Consider the following 16,684-nt stretch of genomic DNA (forward strand, 5'->3'; position numbering starts at 1 on the left):
AATCATCACCTGAGAGTTGGCTCTTCGCTGGCTGGCTGGTCAATCAGTGCTCAAAGCTGCCTCCGCCTCCTGACTGGAGAGCGAACTAGCCCGGGCGGAGCCACAGTCCTAGAGGCTGAGCGCAGTCGGAGCGGTCCCATTTACCCGACCCGACGCCGGCGTGATGTGGCTTCCGCTGGTGCTGCTCCTGGCCGTGCTGCTGCTGGCCGTCCTCTGCAAAGTTTACTTGGGACTATTCTCTGGCAGCTCCCCGAATCCTTTCTCCGAAGATGTCAAACGGCCACCAGCGCCCCTGGTAACTGACAAGGAGGCCAGGAAGAAGGTTCTCAAACAAGGTAGCAGGAGGGACCCTGGGGTCCGGGGCTGCACTCGAGGCTTTCTCACAGATTTGGGTTCTCATTTTGCCAAGGCAGCCGCTACCAGACGTGGGCCTTAGTTTCCCCATATGTAAAGTACTAGGAGGGCTTCCTTGCACGTGGAGGAGCCCCGCTTTAGTGTGCGACACTGTCGATAGCCTTTGCCCTAGTAGGCCCCGGGAATAGTAGTCCCAAGGGTGTGGTCATTGTCCTTGGTTTGCAAGGTCTTGGCACCCGCCCTGCCACTTGTAATCCCCGTGGCTCGTGGAACTGATAATCCCCGTGACTCATTCCTCCACTTGGTTCCACGACCTTAACTTTTTCACCTACCCTCCCATGCGAGCTCAGGGGTGTGGGGGAGCAGCACAGAAATGCGTAGGAAATTGCGTTTTGCCCGTCCGGTGATTTAACAGGCTTTGCATGGTCCCAAATCGTAAGGATTGAACCCTAGTTCTGAAACTTTGGCAGAGGTTCAACAAGGCGCCTCAGGCTCAGAGCCTGCTCTCCACTCTCGTCTTTAAAACATATTTTGTGGTTGCTTCTAGAGTTTAAAGAGTTCTGCTGCTTTAAAAAATAATGGATCACCTGTTTGATCTACGGAGTCCCTCTCACTTGTAAATTTTAGAATTCTCCGTGTCATATCTTGCTACACAATCGGAAACAGTACTGTTTTAAGTGGAAGGACTAATCATCTGTACTTCTGAGAACTGAGTTTTAGCTTGGACTCTGTCACTAATTTGCTGCATAACCATTAGCACCTACCTGGGCTGGTCTAAAAATGAGATGACTAGCTTAACTGCTTTTCAAACCGGATTGTGATCTATTAGTGGGCTATGAAATCAATTTAGTGAGTTGCAACTGGCATTATTTATTTATTTATTGAAACAGAGTCTCGCTCTATTGCCCATGCTGGAGTGCAGTGGCGCGATCTCCACTCACCGCAACTTCCGCCTCCTGGGTTCAAGTGATTATCGTGCCTCAGCCTCCCGAGTAGTGGGCATGCCCAGCTAATTTTTGTATTTTTAGTAGAGACAGGGTTTCACCATGTTGTCAAGGCTCTCGAACTCCTGGCCTGAAGCGATCCGCCCACCTCGGCCTCCCAAAGTGTTGGGATTACAGGCGTGAGCCATCACGCCCGGCCACAACTAGTATTTTGGAATGCAGTAGAATAGAAAATATCAGAGTGCATTATACATAGTTCCACTAAGTATTGCATTGTGACACTTGTTTCATGTATTTATCTTATATACTTACATGTGAAATTTTTTTTTACTATTGATCTCTCTAAAAACATTAAAAAAAATAAGCAGTTTGCCAAGTTCTCTTGTATCTTGAAACATCCCAGATCTCAGTTCTTTGCCAGTGATTGTTAAAGAACAGATCTTGTGTCGGAAGTACCCATATAGCACCACTTGCTATCCAGTTTTGTCTTCTGAGAAGGTGCTGCCTCCCTCAGCACTGCCCCCAGACCTTCCCTATGGGAGGGGCTGGTGCTGTGATTTCTCAGAGCTGCAGCCTCTGAGCAGTTCTGTCCTGCCCAAGCCTTTTCATCAGGACCTGGAAGAGCCACCATAAGACCCAGCTATTCCACTATTGCTTGCAGACCCTGCATCTTCCAAAGAAACCCGGCTTGTGGGCTGGTATGTTGGCTCATGCCTGTAATCCCAGCAATTTGGGAGGCCGAGGTGGGTGGATCACTTGAGGCCAGGAGTTCAAGATCAGCCTGGGCAACATAGCAAGACTTTGGCTCTATAAAATATAAAATAGGCGGGGCGTGGTGGCTCATGCCTGTAATCCCAGCACTTTGGGAGGCTGAGGCAGGCGGATCACGAGGTCAGGAGATCGAGACCATCCTGGCTAACATGGTGAAACCCCATCTCTACTAAAAAATATTAAAAAAAAAAAAAGTAGCCGGGCCTGGTGGTGGGCACCTGTAGTCCCAGCTACTCGGGAGGCTGAGGCAGGAGAATGATGTGAACCCAGGAGGCGGAGCTTGCAGTAAGTGGAGATTGCGCCACTGCACTCCAGCCTGGGTGACAGAGTGAGACTCCGTCTTAAAAAATAAATAAATACATAAAAATAAAAATAAAAATAAAAATAAAATGGCTCGGCATGGTGGCATGCACCTGTAGTCCCAGCTACTCGGGAACCAGAGGCAGGAGGATTGCTTGAGGCCAGGAGTTCAAGGCTGCAGTGAGCTGTGATCACATCACTGCACTTCATCCTGGGCCATAGTGAGACCTTGTCTCAAAAAACAAATAACCAAAACCCCAAATCTGCCTGGCTGGTTCTGAGTATTCCCAGGTAAAATGTTTGAAACATGTTAGTCAAGAGTTCTGTGCCAAACTGCTCTAGAGGTTTCTTGCACTGTAGAAGCTAGAGAAGTCTTCTTTGGTTTCCCTATCTTTGCTATTTCCCTGCCCCTGCCTGAGAAACCCACCCTCTGGCCCTTCTGCTGTAGCTTTTTCAGCCAACCGAGTGCCGGAGAAGCTGGATGTGGTGGTAATTGGCAGTGGCTTTGGGGGCCTGGCTGCAGCTGCAATTCTAGCTAAAGCTGGCAAGCGAGTCCTGGTGCTGGAACAACATACCAAGGCAGGGGGCTGCTGTCATACCTTTGGAAAGAATGGCCTTGAATTTGACACAGGTAAGGCTTGAGTGGAAAAGGGTTGGGAGCATGGCTGTATGTTGAAGAGGCTTGGAGCAGCCCTTGTGGGGTGATACTGAGCATTTCTGTTGTTTTGGAAGTGCCATCTTCTCTCTGGGTACTTTTTTTCTTTGTTTGTTTCAGACAGAGTCTCACTTCGTCACCCAGGCTGGAGCACAGTGGTGTGATCCCAGCTTACTGTAACCTCTACCTCCTGAGTTCATGATTCTCATGCCTCAGTCTCCCGAGTGGCTGGGATTACACTCAGTAATCCCACCAAGTGGGCCACCACACCCCGCTAATTTTTTTGTATTTTAGTAGAGATGGGGTTTCTCCATGTTGGCCAGGCTGGTCTCGAACTCCTGACCTCAAGTGATCCACCTCCCTCTGCCTCCCAAAGTGTTGGGATTACGGGTGTGAGCCACCGTGCCCAGCCTCTGGGCACTTTTCTTATGTGATAGCATAGCTACTGGGAGTTGAATCGGGCAGGGATCTGGTGGTTTCTGCTGTGACACCTCCCTACAGACAGGGTGAGCAGCTCACTCTGGGCGTGAACTTGGCCAGGCCAGATAACCTCTTCCACCTCGCTTCCTCAGCCACCTTTCCAGGGCTCAATCCCCGTATCCCTTTACTACCTTGTTTTTCCATCTCCCAACAGGAATCCATTACATTGGGCGTATGGAAGAGGGCAGCATTGGCCGTTTTATCTTGGACCAGATCACTGAAGGGCAGCTGGACTGGGCTCCCCTGTCCTCTCCTTTTGACATCATGGTACTGGAAGGGCCCAATGGCCGAAAGGAGTACCCCATGTACAGTGGAGAGAAAGCCTACATTCAGGGCCTCAAGGAGAAGTTTCCACAGGAGGAAGCTATCATTGACAAGTATATAAAGCTGGTTAAGGTAACATGGACATGCTGAGGACCCAGAATTTGTTCTCGATAATGCTGGCTTTCTTTATTATTAGTGGAGGCACTGGGGGTGGAGAGTGCAGTGGGGGAGGCAGGAAGGGAGGAAGAGTCATATCTGTTCTTAGCTCAGCCTCCACCCAAGTCCATCCAGTTCTCCGTCTCTCTCTCTCTGGAGCCTTGGCTCCACGGCTGCTGCTGTCACCCTGGCCTCTGGGGATGCCCTGCTCTCCTCCCTGACTAGGCTGGCTTCCATGACATCAGATCACTACTCCTTTTTACTGCATCCGAGACCAGATTGGGATTTTTGAAAAGGAATTTGAGCAGGAAAATTAAAAGCAAAAAAAGGACTCATCCGAGTGTAGGATGGGAAAAATTCACAGAGTATAGATTTTTTAAAAATATTCAAATTCAGCAAAGTTCAGTCAGGGGTAAGTGTTGCTGGATTCTTGGGCTGGTCCAGGCTATGAGGATAGCAGTTCTGTCACAGCAGTTCTAGAGGTGAGGCCTGCTGTCCTCATTCACTCCCCCAGGTGGTATCCAGTGGAGCCCCTCATGCCATCCTGTTGAAATTCCTCCCATTGCCCGTGGTTCAGCTCCTCGACAGGTGTGGGCTGCTGACTCGTTTCTCTCCATTCCTTCAAGCATCCACCCAGAGCCTTGCTGAGGTCCTGCAGCAGCTGGGGGCCTCCTCTGAGCTCCAGGCAGTACTCAGCTACATCTTCCCCACTTACGGTGGGTACTGGGCCTGGGCTCTGGGCAGCTTCTGGAGGACGAAGGGCTGCCCTCTCATCTCTCAATCTTTCTTCTCAACGCTGCCTGGCTGACTGATATGGAGCAGTGTAAACCCCAGGCCCTCTGGAGCTTGTGGATGAGAAGTCTGGCCACCTGCTGGACTCCTTGGTCAAAATTCTGTTCATCCATGCCTTGGATGATTTTTCAATTCAAGCAACACTGTCCTTCTTGGTCTTGGCAGCATGGCAGTTTGCAGGGAGGGTATTCCTACTGGCGCCAAGATCTCTAAGGTACCCCATGTCTAGATGGAAAGGCTCTCTGGCTGCCTTGGACCCTGAGGAACATGTGGTTCCTCGGATAGACTGGGCTGTGTGTTATCTCACAGAATTCCATGTTCCTTTCTGAATGGTGCTGGTGCCTGCTCTTGCCTGCTCACCACCCTTCCTTCCTTCTGCAGGTGTCACCCCCAGCCACAGTGCCTTTTCCATGCATGCCCTGCTGGTCAACCACTACATGAAAGGAGGCTATTATCCCCGAGGGGGTTCCAGTGAAATTGCCTTCCACACCATCCCTGTGATTCAGCGGGCTGGGGGCGCTGTCCTTACAAAGGCCACTGTGCAGAGTGTGTTGCTGGACTCAGCTGGGAAAGCCTGTGGTGAGAGCTCTGCCCCGCCCTGCCCTTCTGGGTCCCTGGGTTGGTGTGGGCGAGACCTGGGGTCTCCCTGAGACCGGAAGGAGTAGGAGAACTGACCTCCTCATGGAGGCTAAAGGTGAGAATCTGCCCCAGAGCAGGGTCCAGGGATAGTGATTAGTCCAGAAATAAAAAGGAAGCAGGAAAGATAAAGGATTGGCCGGGCATAGTGGTCCACGCCTGTAACCCCAGCACTTTGGGAGGCTGAGATGGGAGGATCACTTGAGCTCAGGAATTTGAGATCAGCCTGGGCAACATGGTTAAACCCTGTCTCTTTAAAAAAAAAAAAAACACAAAAATATGGCCGGGCATGGTGGCTCACGCCTGTAATCCCAGCACTTTGGGAGGCCGAGGCGGGCAGCTCACAAGGTCAGGAGTTCGAGACCAGCCTGGCCAATACGGTGAAACTCCATCTCTACTAAAAATACAAAAATTACCTGGGCATGGTGGCACGCACCTATAGTCCCAGCTACTTGGGAGGCTGAAGTGGAAGAATTGCTTGAACCCAGGAGATAGAGGTTGCAGTGAGCTGAGATCACGCCACCGCACTCCAGCCTGGGCGACAGAGCGAGATGCCATCTCAAAAAGAAAAGAAAAGGAAAGAAAAATAAAGGATTGCATGGTCCCCAAAGAACAGTATTTATTTATTTATTTAATAGATAAAATTATTTACCCAGTAATCTATGACTGTCTTCTTTTTTTTTTTTTTTTTTTTTTTTTTTGAGTTGGAGTCTCGCTCTGTTGCCCAGGCTGGAGTCCAGTGGTGTGATCTCGGCTCACTGCAAGCTCCGCCTCCTGGGTTCATGCCATTCTCCCGCCTCAGCCTCCCGAGTAGCTGAGACTACAGGTGCCCGCCACCACGCCCAGCTAATTTTTTGTATTTTTAGTAGAGACGGGGTTTCACCATGTGTTAGCCAGGATGGTCTCGATCTCCTGATCTTGTGATCCGCCCGCCTTGGCCTCCCAAAGTGCTGGGATTACAGGCGTGAGGCACCGAGACCAGCCGACTGTCTTCTTGAGTGTGGAGACTGTCTTTTATCTTTGTATCTATAAATCTTAGCACATATTAGAGGCTCAATAAATGCTGTTCAGTGGCCAATAGAATGAATGAGTAACCTTGGATTCCACAGGGTAGTATGGAGGCCAGCAAGGTTCCCTGCCTCTATCTGTAAAGTGGGGCCCAGAACCTTATTACCCTGGCTCAGGTTGATGCTGTAACCCTCATAGGGACTCAGAATCCCAGTATAAATGAACTCTTGGAATAGAGGGTCTGTGCAAGAAGGACTCTGTTAAACAGAATAGGCCATCTATGACTAATGGGTGCTTAAAGAAGCCAGGGAAGCAGACAAAAAGAGGCCTGGGAAAAACTGGGCTGATGTAGACATGCATTTATCAGAGGAACCTTTCAAGGAGGTGATAAGTGGGGGGCCCAGTGCAAAATGAAAAATCAAGGAGAAAAGGCCATCAGTGATCTGAGAGAATCCATTAGTAGAAGAGACTGATAAGTTACCGGGTGGTAAGAGAGAGGTGGCTGTCGGTTGGGCAAGGTTTTCTCTGATGTCCATGAACAAGTTCTCCTTTCAGCTGAAAGGGGTCCAGGAAGCAAGGTATCAGTTGAGTTAAATACAATCCAGATATATTTGTTTGTTTTTCAAGTGCTAGGTAATAAAAGATAGAGATAAAAGAGGCTGGGCGCAGTGGCTCATGCCTGTAATCCCAGCATTTTGGGTGGCCAAGGCAGACAGATCACCTGAGGTTGGGAGTTGGAGACCAGCCTGGCCAACATAGTGAAACCCTGTCTTTACTAAAAATACAAAAATTAGCCAGGGCCAGGTGCAGTGGCTCACACCTGTAATCCCAGCACTTTGGGAGGCCGAGGTGGGTGGATCACAAGGTCAGGAGTTCGAGACCAGCCTGGCCAATATGGTGAAACCCTGTCTTTACTAAAAATACCAAAATTAGCCAGGCACGGTGCTGGGAGCCTGTAATCCTAGCTACTTGGAGGCCAGGACAGGAGAATCGCTTGAACCTGGGAGGCGGAGGTTGCAGTGAGCTGAGATCGCACCACTGCACTCCAGCCTGGGCAACGGAGCGAGGCTTCATCTTAAAAAAGAAAAAGCATTCATTTACTTGCCATCTGGAGGCGTGTGCTAAGGATGGGGATAACAGACAGCACGGTGGAACAGGGGAAACCTCCTGGAGGCACAGGTGTTGGAGCTGAGTAATAAAGGGTGAGATGAAGCTAGCAAGCAGATGAGGTTGGAGAATATTCCAGGAAGGGGAAGCAGCATGTGCAAAGGTGTGGAGATATGAAAGAGCTGAGTGTTTTCAGGCATCCAGAAGTATTAGGTTGAACAATAAGAAACTGCTATTTTTGTAGGTAAGAAATGGTTGACTCTCAGCTGTTTGATATTGGTTCTGCCTAATAGTTTAGTGGGAGTTTAGTGAGAGTGACCAGAGATGGATGGAGCTGGACACACAGAAGGGACCACATTGCACAGGCTGCTGTAAGATTTTGGAGGTTCTCTTATCCAGGATGAGGCATCATTGCAGGGTTTTATTTTTATTTTATTCATTCATTCATTCATTCATTTTTTTTAGATACACAGTCTCACTCTTTTGCCCAGGCTAGAGTGCAGTAGTGTCATCATAGCTCACTGTAGCGTTTAACTCCTGGGCTGAACCCATTCCTCTGGCTGAGGAGATAGGACTACAGGTGTACACAACTCCATACAGCTTAATTAAAATTTTTTTTTTCTATAGAGACAGGGTCTCACTATGTCGCGCAGGCTAGTCTTGAACTCCTGTACACAAGCAATCAGTCCTCTTACCTCAGACTCCCAAAGCGCTGGGAGTACAGGCATGAGCCACTGTGCCTAGCCCCGATTGGAGGGTATTAAAGAGTATTTGGAAACAACTCTGGCAGCAGAGAAAAGGGCCTGGATTTCCAGTGGAAGGTCTTTAGCCCTTGAGCTTTGTCTGGGATTTGGCTCAAACACAGAGTACACACAAACATACACACACACAGGTGGGTACAGAGCTAGGGAAAGTAAGCCCAAGCAGTTGTAGTATAGTGTGAAAGCACCTGAAGATATTCACTCACTGTGCATTTTCCCAGGGGCCTGCCCTGCCTGAGTCTAGGTAGCTGGACTCCAAGGTCTGAGAAATGGGCACAGGCAGAGAGAGATCCATGGGGGCCGTGGGCCTTCCTCTTCATCCCAGAGCTCACAGACCCTCAGCCAAGCTCTTGTGCCTGCAGGTGTCAGTGTGAAGAAGGGGCATGAGCTGGTGAACATCCATTGCCCCATCGTGGTCTCCAACGCAGGACTGTTCAACACCTATGAACACCTACTGCCGGGGAATGCCCGCTGCCTGCCAGGTAAAAGGCGGGTCTGCACTGCCCCTCTTGCAGGTTCCCCAATGTGTCCCCTTCTGGAGCCAACTTGCTCTGTGTGGGTCATGCTTCTCCTCTTCTTGGCCGGCCCTCTGATTGTCCTTAAGCAACAAGGTGAGAACGCTACCTCTAACATCATCCTAACCTTAGCATTTAATGTTGGGGAAACTGAGGCCCATACAGATTAATTACAGTCCTGAGGCCACTCAGCTGAAAGGGGCAGGGCTGAGCAGAGTAGCTGGTCTGATTTGAAAGCTCCGCTCCTCCCACCCTTCTGGGCTGAGGGGGCTTCCAGAGAAGAGGCCTCAGGAAGAGAAGCAGGAGAGCAGGCAGCCCACAGGGAGCAGAGCCGCCGAGCCAACGCAGCTAAGAGGTCCCGCCACCTTCATGTAACTGGATCTGAGGAAGGGAGGCCGCTGGGAAGAGGGTACCAGTAACCCAGCAGGGGTGAGAGAGAGGGGCCCAGATGAAGGACTGAGGATGGGGCGGGAGCTGGAGAGCACGGAGTAGCTCCGGATATGGTGTGGCGGAAACCTTGACTGGTGCAGGAGCTAGAGAGCAGGGGAAGGAGCCCTGACCCCAGAGGGTGGGCCCGGGAGCTGCTCCCTGAGGAGCTGGGGAAGGGGACAGCAGAGCGGGCTGGGGGGGTAAAGCGAGGTCCTGGCTTTCCTCGTGGGGACTGGGTGGCAAGGCAGTTGTGATTGTCTCCAGGGCATAGGGTGGTTTCACCAGCGCCAGCCTCTCCTTCCTTCACCCTGTGTGGCTGAGCCTGCAGCCTGCTCGGCCTCCCCTCTCTCAGACTCTCAGGAGCTGAAGGGGTGAGGCAGAGATGGCCCAGGGGCAGAGCAGGGAGGTCGGGCATGGTGCACAGGCAGACTCTGCCTTTGCTACTTCCTACCTTTCTCTCTGTGACCCTGACCTCCCTTCTCCCCTGTCCCAGGACCTCTGGGAACTGACACTGTCCTGGCCAGGCAGCCCTGCTAGAGTCATCTGTCCCTCCCGCCCTGCCTCACTGTCTGGTTACAATTTTCCCTTGTCTATGAATTTTCCTCCTGAACACGATCTGAAGGCCTCAAAAATATTTAGTTAAATGAAGGAAGCAGAGTGGCCAGGGGCCCGGCATGCCTCAGGCAGGTGCCAGAGCTGGCACCCCAAGGCTCTCCTGGGAGCAAGGAGTGGCCGTCTCCGGCCATAGTCCACAGAGGCACCAACCACTCCCCTTGGCAGGTGTGAAGCAGCAACTGGGGACGGTGCGGCCCGGCTTAGGCATGACCTCTGTTTTCATCTGCCTGCGAGGCACCAAGGAAGACCTGCATCTGCCGTCCACCAACTACTATGTTTACTATGACACGGACATGGACCAGGCGTAAGGCGCACGTGTGTGTGTGGCCCGTGCCTCCCTGCTTGACTCAGAGAATGAGCAGAGGTTATGGAATGGGAGGAAGTGGGCAATTTCTAATTTGCTCCTGGAAGTTTGTCACGCCAAGGCTGTGGCTCAGCTTCACCCCTGTGGGGAGTCCCTAGGGATGAGCAGTCCTTGCAGTGGTTCTGGGGTTTTGAGGACAAAAACCTGGAGATCGCACCACACTCTTGTCACATGCAGGATGGAGCGCTACGTCTCCATGCCCAGGGAAGAGGCTGCGGAACACATCCCTCTTCTCTTCTTCGCTTTCCCATCAGCCAAGGATCCGACCTGGGAGGACCGATTCCCAGGTGGGGCTGCACGTCCCGGGTGAGGGGGTGGAGGGAGGGGCCGGGCAGTAGTAATATCAGCTCTGATCCCCAGGCCGGTCCACCATGATCATACTCATACCCACTGCCTACGAGTGGTTTGAGGAGTGGCAGGCGGAGCTGAAGGGAAAGCGGGGCAGTGACTATGAGACCTTCAAAAACTCCTTTGTGGAAGCCTCTATGTCAGTGGTCCTGAAACTGTTCCCACAGCTGGAGGGGAAGGTAGGGGGTAAAGTATTTGGGGTGGTGACGAACCTCACGGTGCCGTTTCTGCCCTTTCCTTGAGACAGGGGAATCAGGCCCCAAGACATGAGCCCCAGGGAAGGACAGGGCACCCATCCCTGGAGTCAGCGAATGGGAAAGAGTGGAAGAGGGAGGGGAGCCAGGATCTCACACGCCTGCCCCACCCTTTGTGCCCTCAGGTGGAGAGTGTGACTGCAGGATCCCCACTCACCAACCAGTTCTATCTGGCTTCTCCCCGAGGTGCCTGCTACGGGGCTGACCATGACCTGGGCCGCCTGCACCCTTGTGTGATGGCCTCCTTGAGGGCCCAGAGCCCCATCCCCAACCTCTATCTGACAGGTATACTCACTGCCCCATGTTGTCAGGACCTGAGACCCTGGGCCCCTGTCGCCCAATGTCCTCTGTTCCTGTTCTCAGGCCCTGATGTCCCCTGCAGCCTCCCATCCCCTGAGGAGGGCTGCCTGGGCAGGCTGTGGCCCCTGTCTGATTGGAGCCAGCTCTGGGTGGCCCTCATGTGGAGGGAAGAGCACCAAGGCCCCACCCTCCCCTGGGCCTGCCTGGGTGCACGCTCAGGGGCCTCTGCTCTTGCCTCCTAGGCCAGGATATCTTCACCTGTGGGCTGGTCGGGGCCCTGCAAGGTGCCCTGCTGTGCAGCAGCGCCATCCTGAAGCGGAATTTGTACTCAGACCTTAAGAATCTTGATTCTAGGATCCGGGCACAGAAGAAAAAGAATTAGTTCCATCAGGGAGGAGTCAGAGGAATTTGCCCAATGGCTGGGGCATCTCCCTTGACTTACCCATAATGTCTTTCTGCATTAGTTCCTTGCACATATAAACCACTCTTATTTGGTTCTGATGCCTGAAGAGAGGCCTAGTTTAAATCAAAATTCCGAATCTGGGGCAATGGAATCACTGCTTCCAGCTGGGGCAGGTGAGAGCTTTACGCCTTTTATAACATGCCATCCCTACTAATAGGATATTGACTTGGATAGCTTGATGTCTCATGACGAGCGGCGCTCTGCATCCCTCACCCATGCCTCCTAACTCAGTGATCAAAGCGAATATTCCATCTGTGGACAGAACCCCTGGCAGTGTTGTCAGCTCAAGCTGGTGGGTTCAGTTCTGTCCTGAGGCTTCTGCTCTCATTCACTTAGTGCTACGCTGCACAGTTCTACACTGTCAAGGGAAAAGGGAGACTAATGAGGCTTAACTCAAAACCTGGGCATGGTTTTGGTTGCCATTCCGTAGGTTCGGAGAGCTCTAGATCTCTTTTGTGCTGGGTTCAGTGGCTCTTCAGGGGACAGGAAATGCCTGTGTCTGGCCAGTGTGGTTCTGGAGCTTTGGGGTAGCAGCAGGATCCATCAGTTAGTAGGGTGCATGTCAGATGATCATATCCAATTCATATGGAAGTCCCGGGTCTGTCTTCCTTATCATCGGGGTGGCATCTGGTTCTCAATGTGCCAGCAGGGACTCAGTACCTGAGCCTCAATCAAGCCTTATCCACCAAATACACAGGGAAGGGTGATGCAGGGAAGGGTGACATCAGGAGTCAGGGCATGGACTGGTAAGATGAATACTTTGCTGGGCTGAAGCAGGCTGCAGGGCATTCCAGGCAAGGGCACAGCAGGGGACAGCGCAGGGAGGTGTCGGGTAAGGGAGGGAAGTCACATCAGAAAAGGGAAAGCCACGGAATGTGTGTGAAGCCCAGAAATGGCATTTGCAGTTAATTAGCACATGTGAGGGTTAGACAGGTAGGTGAATGCAAGCTCAAGGTTTGGAAAAATGACTTTTCAGTTATGTCTTTGGTATCAGACATACGAAAGGTCTCTTTGTAGTTCGTGTTAATGTAACATTAATAAATTTATTGATTCCATTGCTTTAACATTTGAAATTTATTATGGTTTTTTGTTCAAGAAAACAAAACTATTATTGCGATGGCATTTGCAGAAGCTCAGTAAAACACTATATACTGAATAACACCAAAATAAGCTTTAAAAAAATAAAATTAAGGAATTATAAAGTTACAAAAAGTGGGGTCTGCGCCTTCCCGGGCCAGTGTGCTGAGCTCTCCGTGTCGCTGTTGCCGCCCGCACCTGGCCTACCGCGGCGCTCCCGGCTGCATGCTCTGCTTGGCCTTGCCATGCCGGTGGACCTCAGCAAGTGGTCCGGGCCCTTGAGCCTGTGAGAAATGGACGAGCGGTCACAGCACCTGCTGCATGTCACCTACAGGCCCAGGCGGCAGTGGACGAGCTGGGCAAAGTGCTGACGCCCACCCAGGTTAAGAATAGACCCACCAGCATTTAGTGGGATGGTCTTGAATCAGGGAAGCTCTACACCTTGGTCCTGACAGACCCGGATGCTCCCAGCAGGAAGGATCCCAAATACAGAGAATGGCATCATTTCCTGGTGGTCAACATGAAGGGCAATGACATCAGCAGTGACACACTCCTCTCCGATTATGTGGGCTCGGGGCCTCCCAAGGGCACAGGTCTCCACCGCTATGTCTGGCTGGTTTATGAGCAGGACAGGCCACTAAAGTGTGACGAGCCCATCCTCAGCAACCGATCTGGAGACCACCGTGGCAAATTTGAGGTGGCGTCCTTCCATAAAAAGTACGAGCTCGGGGCCCCGGTGGCTGGCACGTGTTACCAGGCTGAGTGGGACGACTATGTGCCCAAACTGTACGAGCAACTCTCTGGGAAGTAGTGGGTTAGCTTGGGGACCTGAACTGTTCTGGAGGCCCCAAGCCATGTTCCCCAGTTCAGTGTTGCATGTATAATAGGTTTCTCCTCTTCCTGCCCCCCTTGGCACAGGTGAGACCTGACCAGTCAGATGGTGGTTGAGGGTGACTTTTCCTGCTGCCTGGCCTTTATAATTTTACTCACTCACTCTGATTTATGTTTTGATCAAATTTGAACTTCATTTTGGGGGATATTTTGGTACGTGATGGGGTCATCAAATTGTTAATCTGAAAATAGCAACCCAGAACGTAAAAAAGAAAAAACGGGGGAAAAAAACCAGGTCTACAGTGATAGAGCAAAGCGTCGAAGAATCTTTAAGGAAGGTTTTAAAAAAAAAGATTGGTTGCCTCTGCCTTTGTGATCCTGAGTCCAGAATGGTACACAATGTGTTTTTATGGTGATGTCACTCACCTAGACAACCAGAGGCTGGCATTGAGGCTAACCCCCAACACGGTGCATCTCAGATGCCTCAATAGGCATCAGTATGTCACTCTGGTCCCTTTAAAGAGCAATCCTGGAAGAAGCAGGAGGGAGAGTGGCGTTGCTGTTGTTGGGACATGGCCATCTAGACCGGCAGCAGCGCTCACTGACAGCTTGGAAGAAACCTTAGATCGGTGTTTGTTAAACTGATCATTCTTCATGGGGGTAAGAAAAGCTGGTCTGGAGTTGCTGAACATTGCATTAATTGTGCTGTTTGCTTATAGTTGAATAAAAATAGAAACCTGAATGAAAAAAAAAAAAGTTACAAAAAGTAGCCATCTACCGATTGGGCAAACAAAAAAGAACAGTTTCAACACTCAGTCATTTATTGCACATGGAGTCTGATGAATTAAAGGAATACCAATCAGAGTGTCGGGGGCTGGCATGTTGGCAGTTTGAAGTACCATACAGCTCAGGGCTGGGTGCTTTGGCTCATGCCTGTAATCCCAGCACTCTGGGAGGCCAAGGCAGGTAGATTGCTTGAGCTCAGGAGTTCAACACCAGTCTGAGCAACATGGCAAGACCCTGTCTCTATAGAAAGTCCCCACCCCACCCCCCTAGAAAAATTAGCTGGGCATGGTGGTGTGCCTCTGTAGTCCCAGCTATTCAGGAGGCTGAGGTGGGAGGATCACTTGAGCCCGGGAGGTGGAGGTTGCAGTGAGCCAAGATTGTGACACTGCACTCCAGCCTGAGCAAGAGAGTGGGACCCCGTCTCAAAACAAAACAAACAGAAAAAACAAACATATAGCTCAGACCCAAACCCTTTACAGAGGAGTTTCTAAATTGGGAGATTTGGCTAAATACAATGGCTCATGTCTGTAATCCCAGTATTTTGGGAGGCTGAGGTGGGAGGATTGTTTGAACCCAGGAGTTTGAGGCTGCAGTGAGCTGTGATCACACCACTGCACTCCAGCCAGAGTGACAGAGCGAGACCCTCCTCTAAAAAAACAAAACAAAACAAATAAACAAATTGGGAGATTTGGTAAATTCACATCTGACCTGTAGAACTACCTGAGTTGAGAGTCACCCTTGGCTCTGGATGTACTGTTTAATTACAGCTAAAAATCTCTACCCAGGATTCCTACTGGAGCAAGTCACGCCGAGCCCAACCTTGCTAGCAAGAGTTTTCACAGCGTTCTAGCTCTCATCACACTTGCAGCATTCTGCATCAGGTTCCCTGTACAGTCAAGCACAAGAGAAGACACCAGCATCACCAGCAGGGGAATTCTAGAGGTTTCGAATTCTATCAGCACATGTGTCACTAAAAGCCATTATGGGGGGACTATGTCAGAATACATGTAACTAGCTGTCAGGTCTTTCCCAGTTGCCTCAGCCTTTCTACATAGACTGGTCTTCGACTTGCCCTGAGTCCAGAAGTGGACTCTTACAGCAATTCTACTCAGGAATCTGTAGCAGGAAAACAGGTTCCTCTATTAACATCCATGACTGAAGCACAGATTCGTCTAATAGAAATCACACTTCACCGGGCGCGGTGGCTCACGCCTGTAATCCCAGCACTTTGGGAGCCGAGGCAGGCGGACCACCTGAAGTCGGGAGTTCAAGACCAGCCTGACTAACGTGGAGAAACCCCGTCTCTACTAAAAATGCAAAATTAGCCAGGTGTGGTGGTGCATGCCTGTAGTCCCAGCTACTCGGGAGGCTGAGGCTGGAGAATCGCTTGAACCAGGGAGGTTGTGGTGAGCTGAGATCGTGCCGTTGTGCTCCAGCCTGGGCAAGAGCGAAACTCCGTCTCAAAAAAAAAAAAAAAAAAAAAAAATTCACCCTTCAACCAAAAGCTGGGCGCAGAAAGGGAAGCCCTTAGCTGACTATAGGAGGTGCCTCTTGTGGCTCCACGTGCTTCTTACACACCACCCCTAGCTTGAGTGATGCCTCAGCCAGCTCACCCTCATCCACACAATCTCTAGGAAACATGCTTCGAATATTGTCTTTGAAAAGACAACCATGCAGAAAATAAGCTTTCCTTTAGTGTGCGGTATTTTATTCAGTGCAATTCTAAAGGCAAACTTGAATTCAACTGTACTCTTTCTGCACAAGAAATGAAACTTCTCAGAGGTTCAAAAGCTGAGCTCTGTGGACTCCGTGACAAAATCTACACATCCACTGCCAACCCTCTTGGTTTCTGAAACCAACCTTTCTTCCTGCTGTCCTCTTTAAGAGCAAAACCCAACATGTATAAGGTCAGAGCAAGTGTAGCCAGAAAAAGCTTGGGGACCTCTATCATATCCAGAGGGCATGAAAAAAGAAAACACGTCCTCTGCCAAAGGCAAAATGGAGTTTGTGAAGCAGGAGTGGTGGCTCATGCCTGTAATCTCAGCATTTTGGGAGGCCGAGGCGGCCAATCATCTGAGGTCAGGAGTTCGAGGCCAGCCTGGCCAACATGGCAAAACCTCGTCTCTACTAAAAATATAAAACATAGCCGAGTGTGGTGGCAAGCACCTGTAATCACAGCTACACGGGACGCTGAGGCAGGAGAATCGCTTAAACCCAGGGGGTGGAGGCTGCAGGGAGCCAAGATCCCACTGTTGCATTCCAGCCTGGGCGACGGAGTGAGATTCCGTCTCAAAAAAAAAAGAAAAAAAAAAACCATACTTATCCACCACCACAGAAACAGCAATTAAAATCACACAAAATAATAATAATTTATTATTTTGAGATAAGGTCTTGCTCTTCTCTCAGGCTGGAGTGCAGTGGTGCGATCACAGGTCACTGCAGCCTTGACCTCCTGGGCTCAAACAATCCTCCCA

General features: G+C 50.7%; 1 protein-coding gene and 1 pseudogene across 2 annotated transcripts; both read left to right on the forward strand.

The window, feature by feature from the left end:
* Window positions 1-5: 5 nt before the first annotated feature.
* RETSAT (retinol saturase) lies at window positions 6-12,580 on the forward strand. 2 transcript variants are annotated; one of them, XM_004029535.4, is made up of 11 exons: window positions 6-335; window positions 2,818-3,000; window positions 3,659-3,900; window positions 4,439-4,640; window positions 5,098-5,295; window positions 8,591-8,710; window positions 9,953-10,091; window positions 10,329-10,438; window positions 10,512-10,678; window positions 10,879-11,038; window positions 11,296-12,580. In XM_004029535.4, the coding sequence occupies exons 1-11, from the start codon at window positions 164-166 to the stop codon at window positions 11,433-11,435; spliced, it is 1,833 nt and encodes a 610-aa protein (XP_004029584.2). In that variant the 5' UTR covers window positions 6-163; the 3' UTR covers window positions 11,436-12,580. The 2 variants fall into 2 exon arrangements, with proteins under 2 accessions (XP_004029584.2, XP_063551808.1); XM_063695738.1 differs by having other exon boundaries at window positions 10,879-12,580.
* A 243-nt stretch (window positions 12,581-12,823) lies between these two features.
* On the forward strand, window positions 12,824-13,695 carry LOC101152337 (phosphatidylethanolamine-binding protein 1-like; annotated as a pseudogene).
* The last annotated feature ends 2,989 nt before the right edge of the window (window positions 13,696-16,684 follow it).

Source organism: Gorilla gorilla, chromosome 12, assembly GCF_029281585.2.
Source record: "Gorilla gorilla gorilla isolate KB3781 chromosome 12, NHGRI_mGorGor1-v2.1_pri, whole genome shotgun sequence".
Taxonomy (NCBI): Eukaryota; Metazoa; Chordata; class Mammalia; order Primates; family Hominidae; genus Gorilla; species Gorilla gorilla.

What these genes read in the sequence shown, in the direction of transcription:
- RETSAT (XM_063695738.1), top strand. Translation starts at nt 164, where the DNA reads ATGTGGCTTCCGCTGGTGCTGCTCCTGGCCGTGCTGCTGCTGGCCGTC. An exon ending in TGGCCTTGAATTTGACACAG is followed by an intron (nt 3,001 to 3,658) that starts GTAAGGCTTGAG and finishes ATCTCCCAACAG; the next exon opens with GAATCCATTACATTGGGCGT. An exon ending in GACACGGACATGGACCAGGC is followed by an intron (nt 10,092 to 10,328) that starts GTAAGGCGCACG and finishes TGTCACATGCAG; the next exon opens with GATGGAGCGCTACGTCTCCA.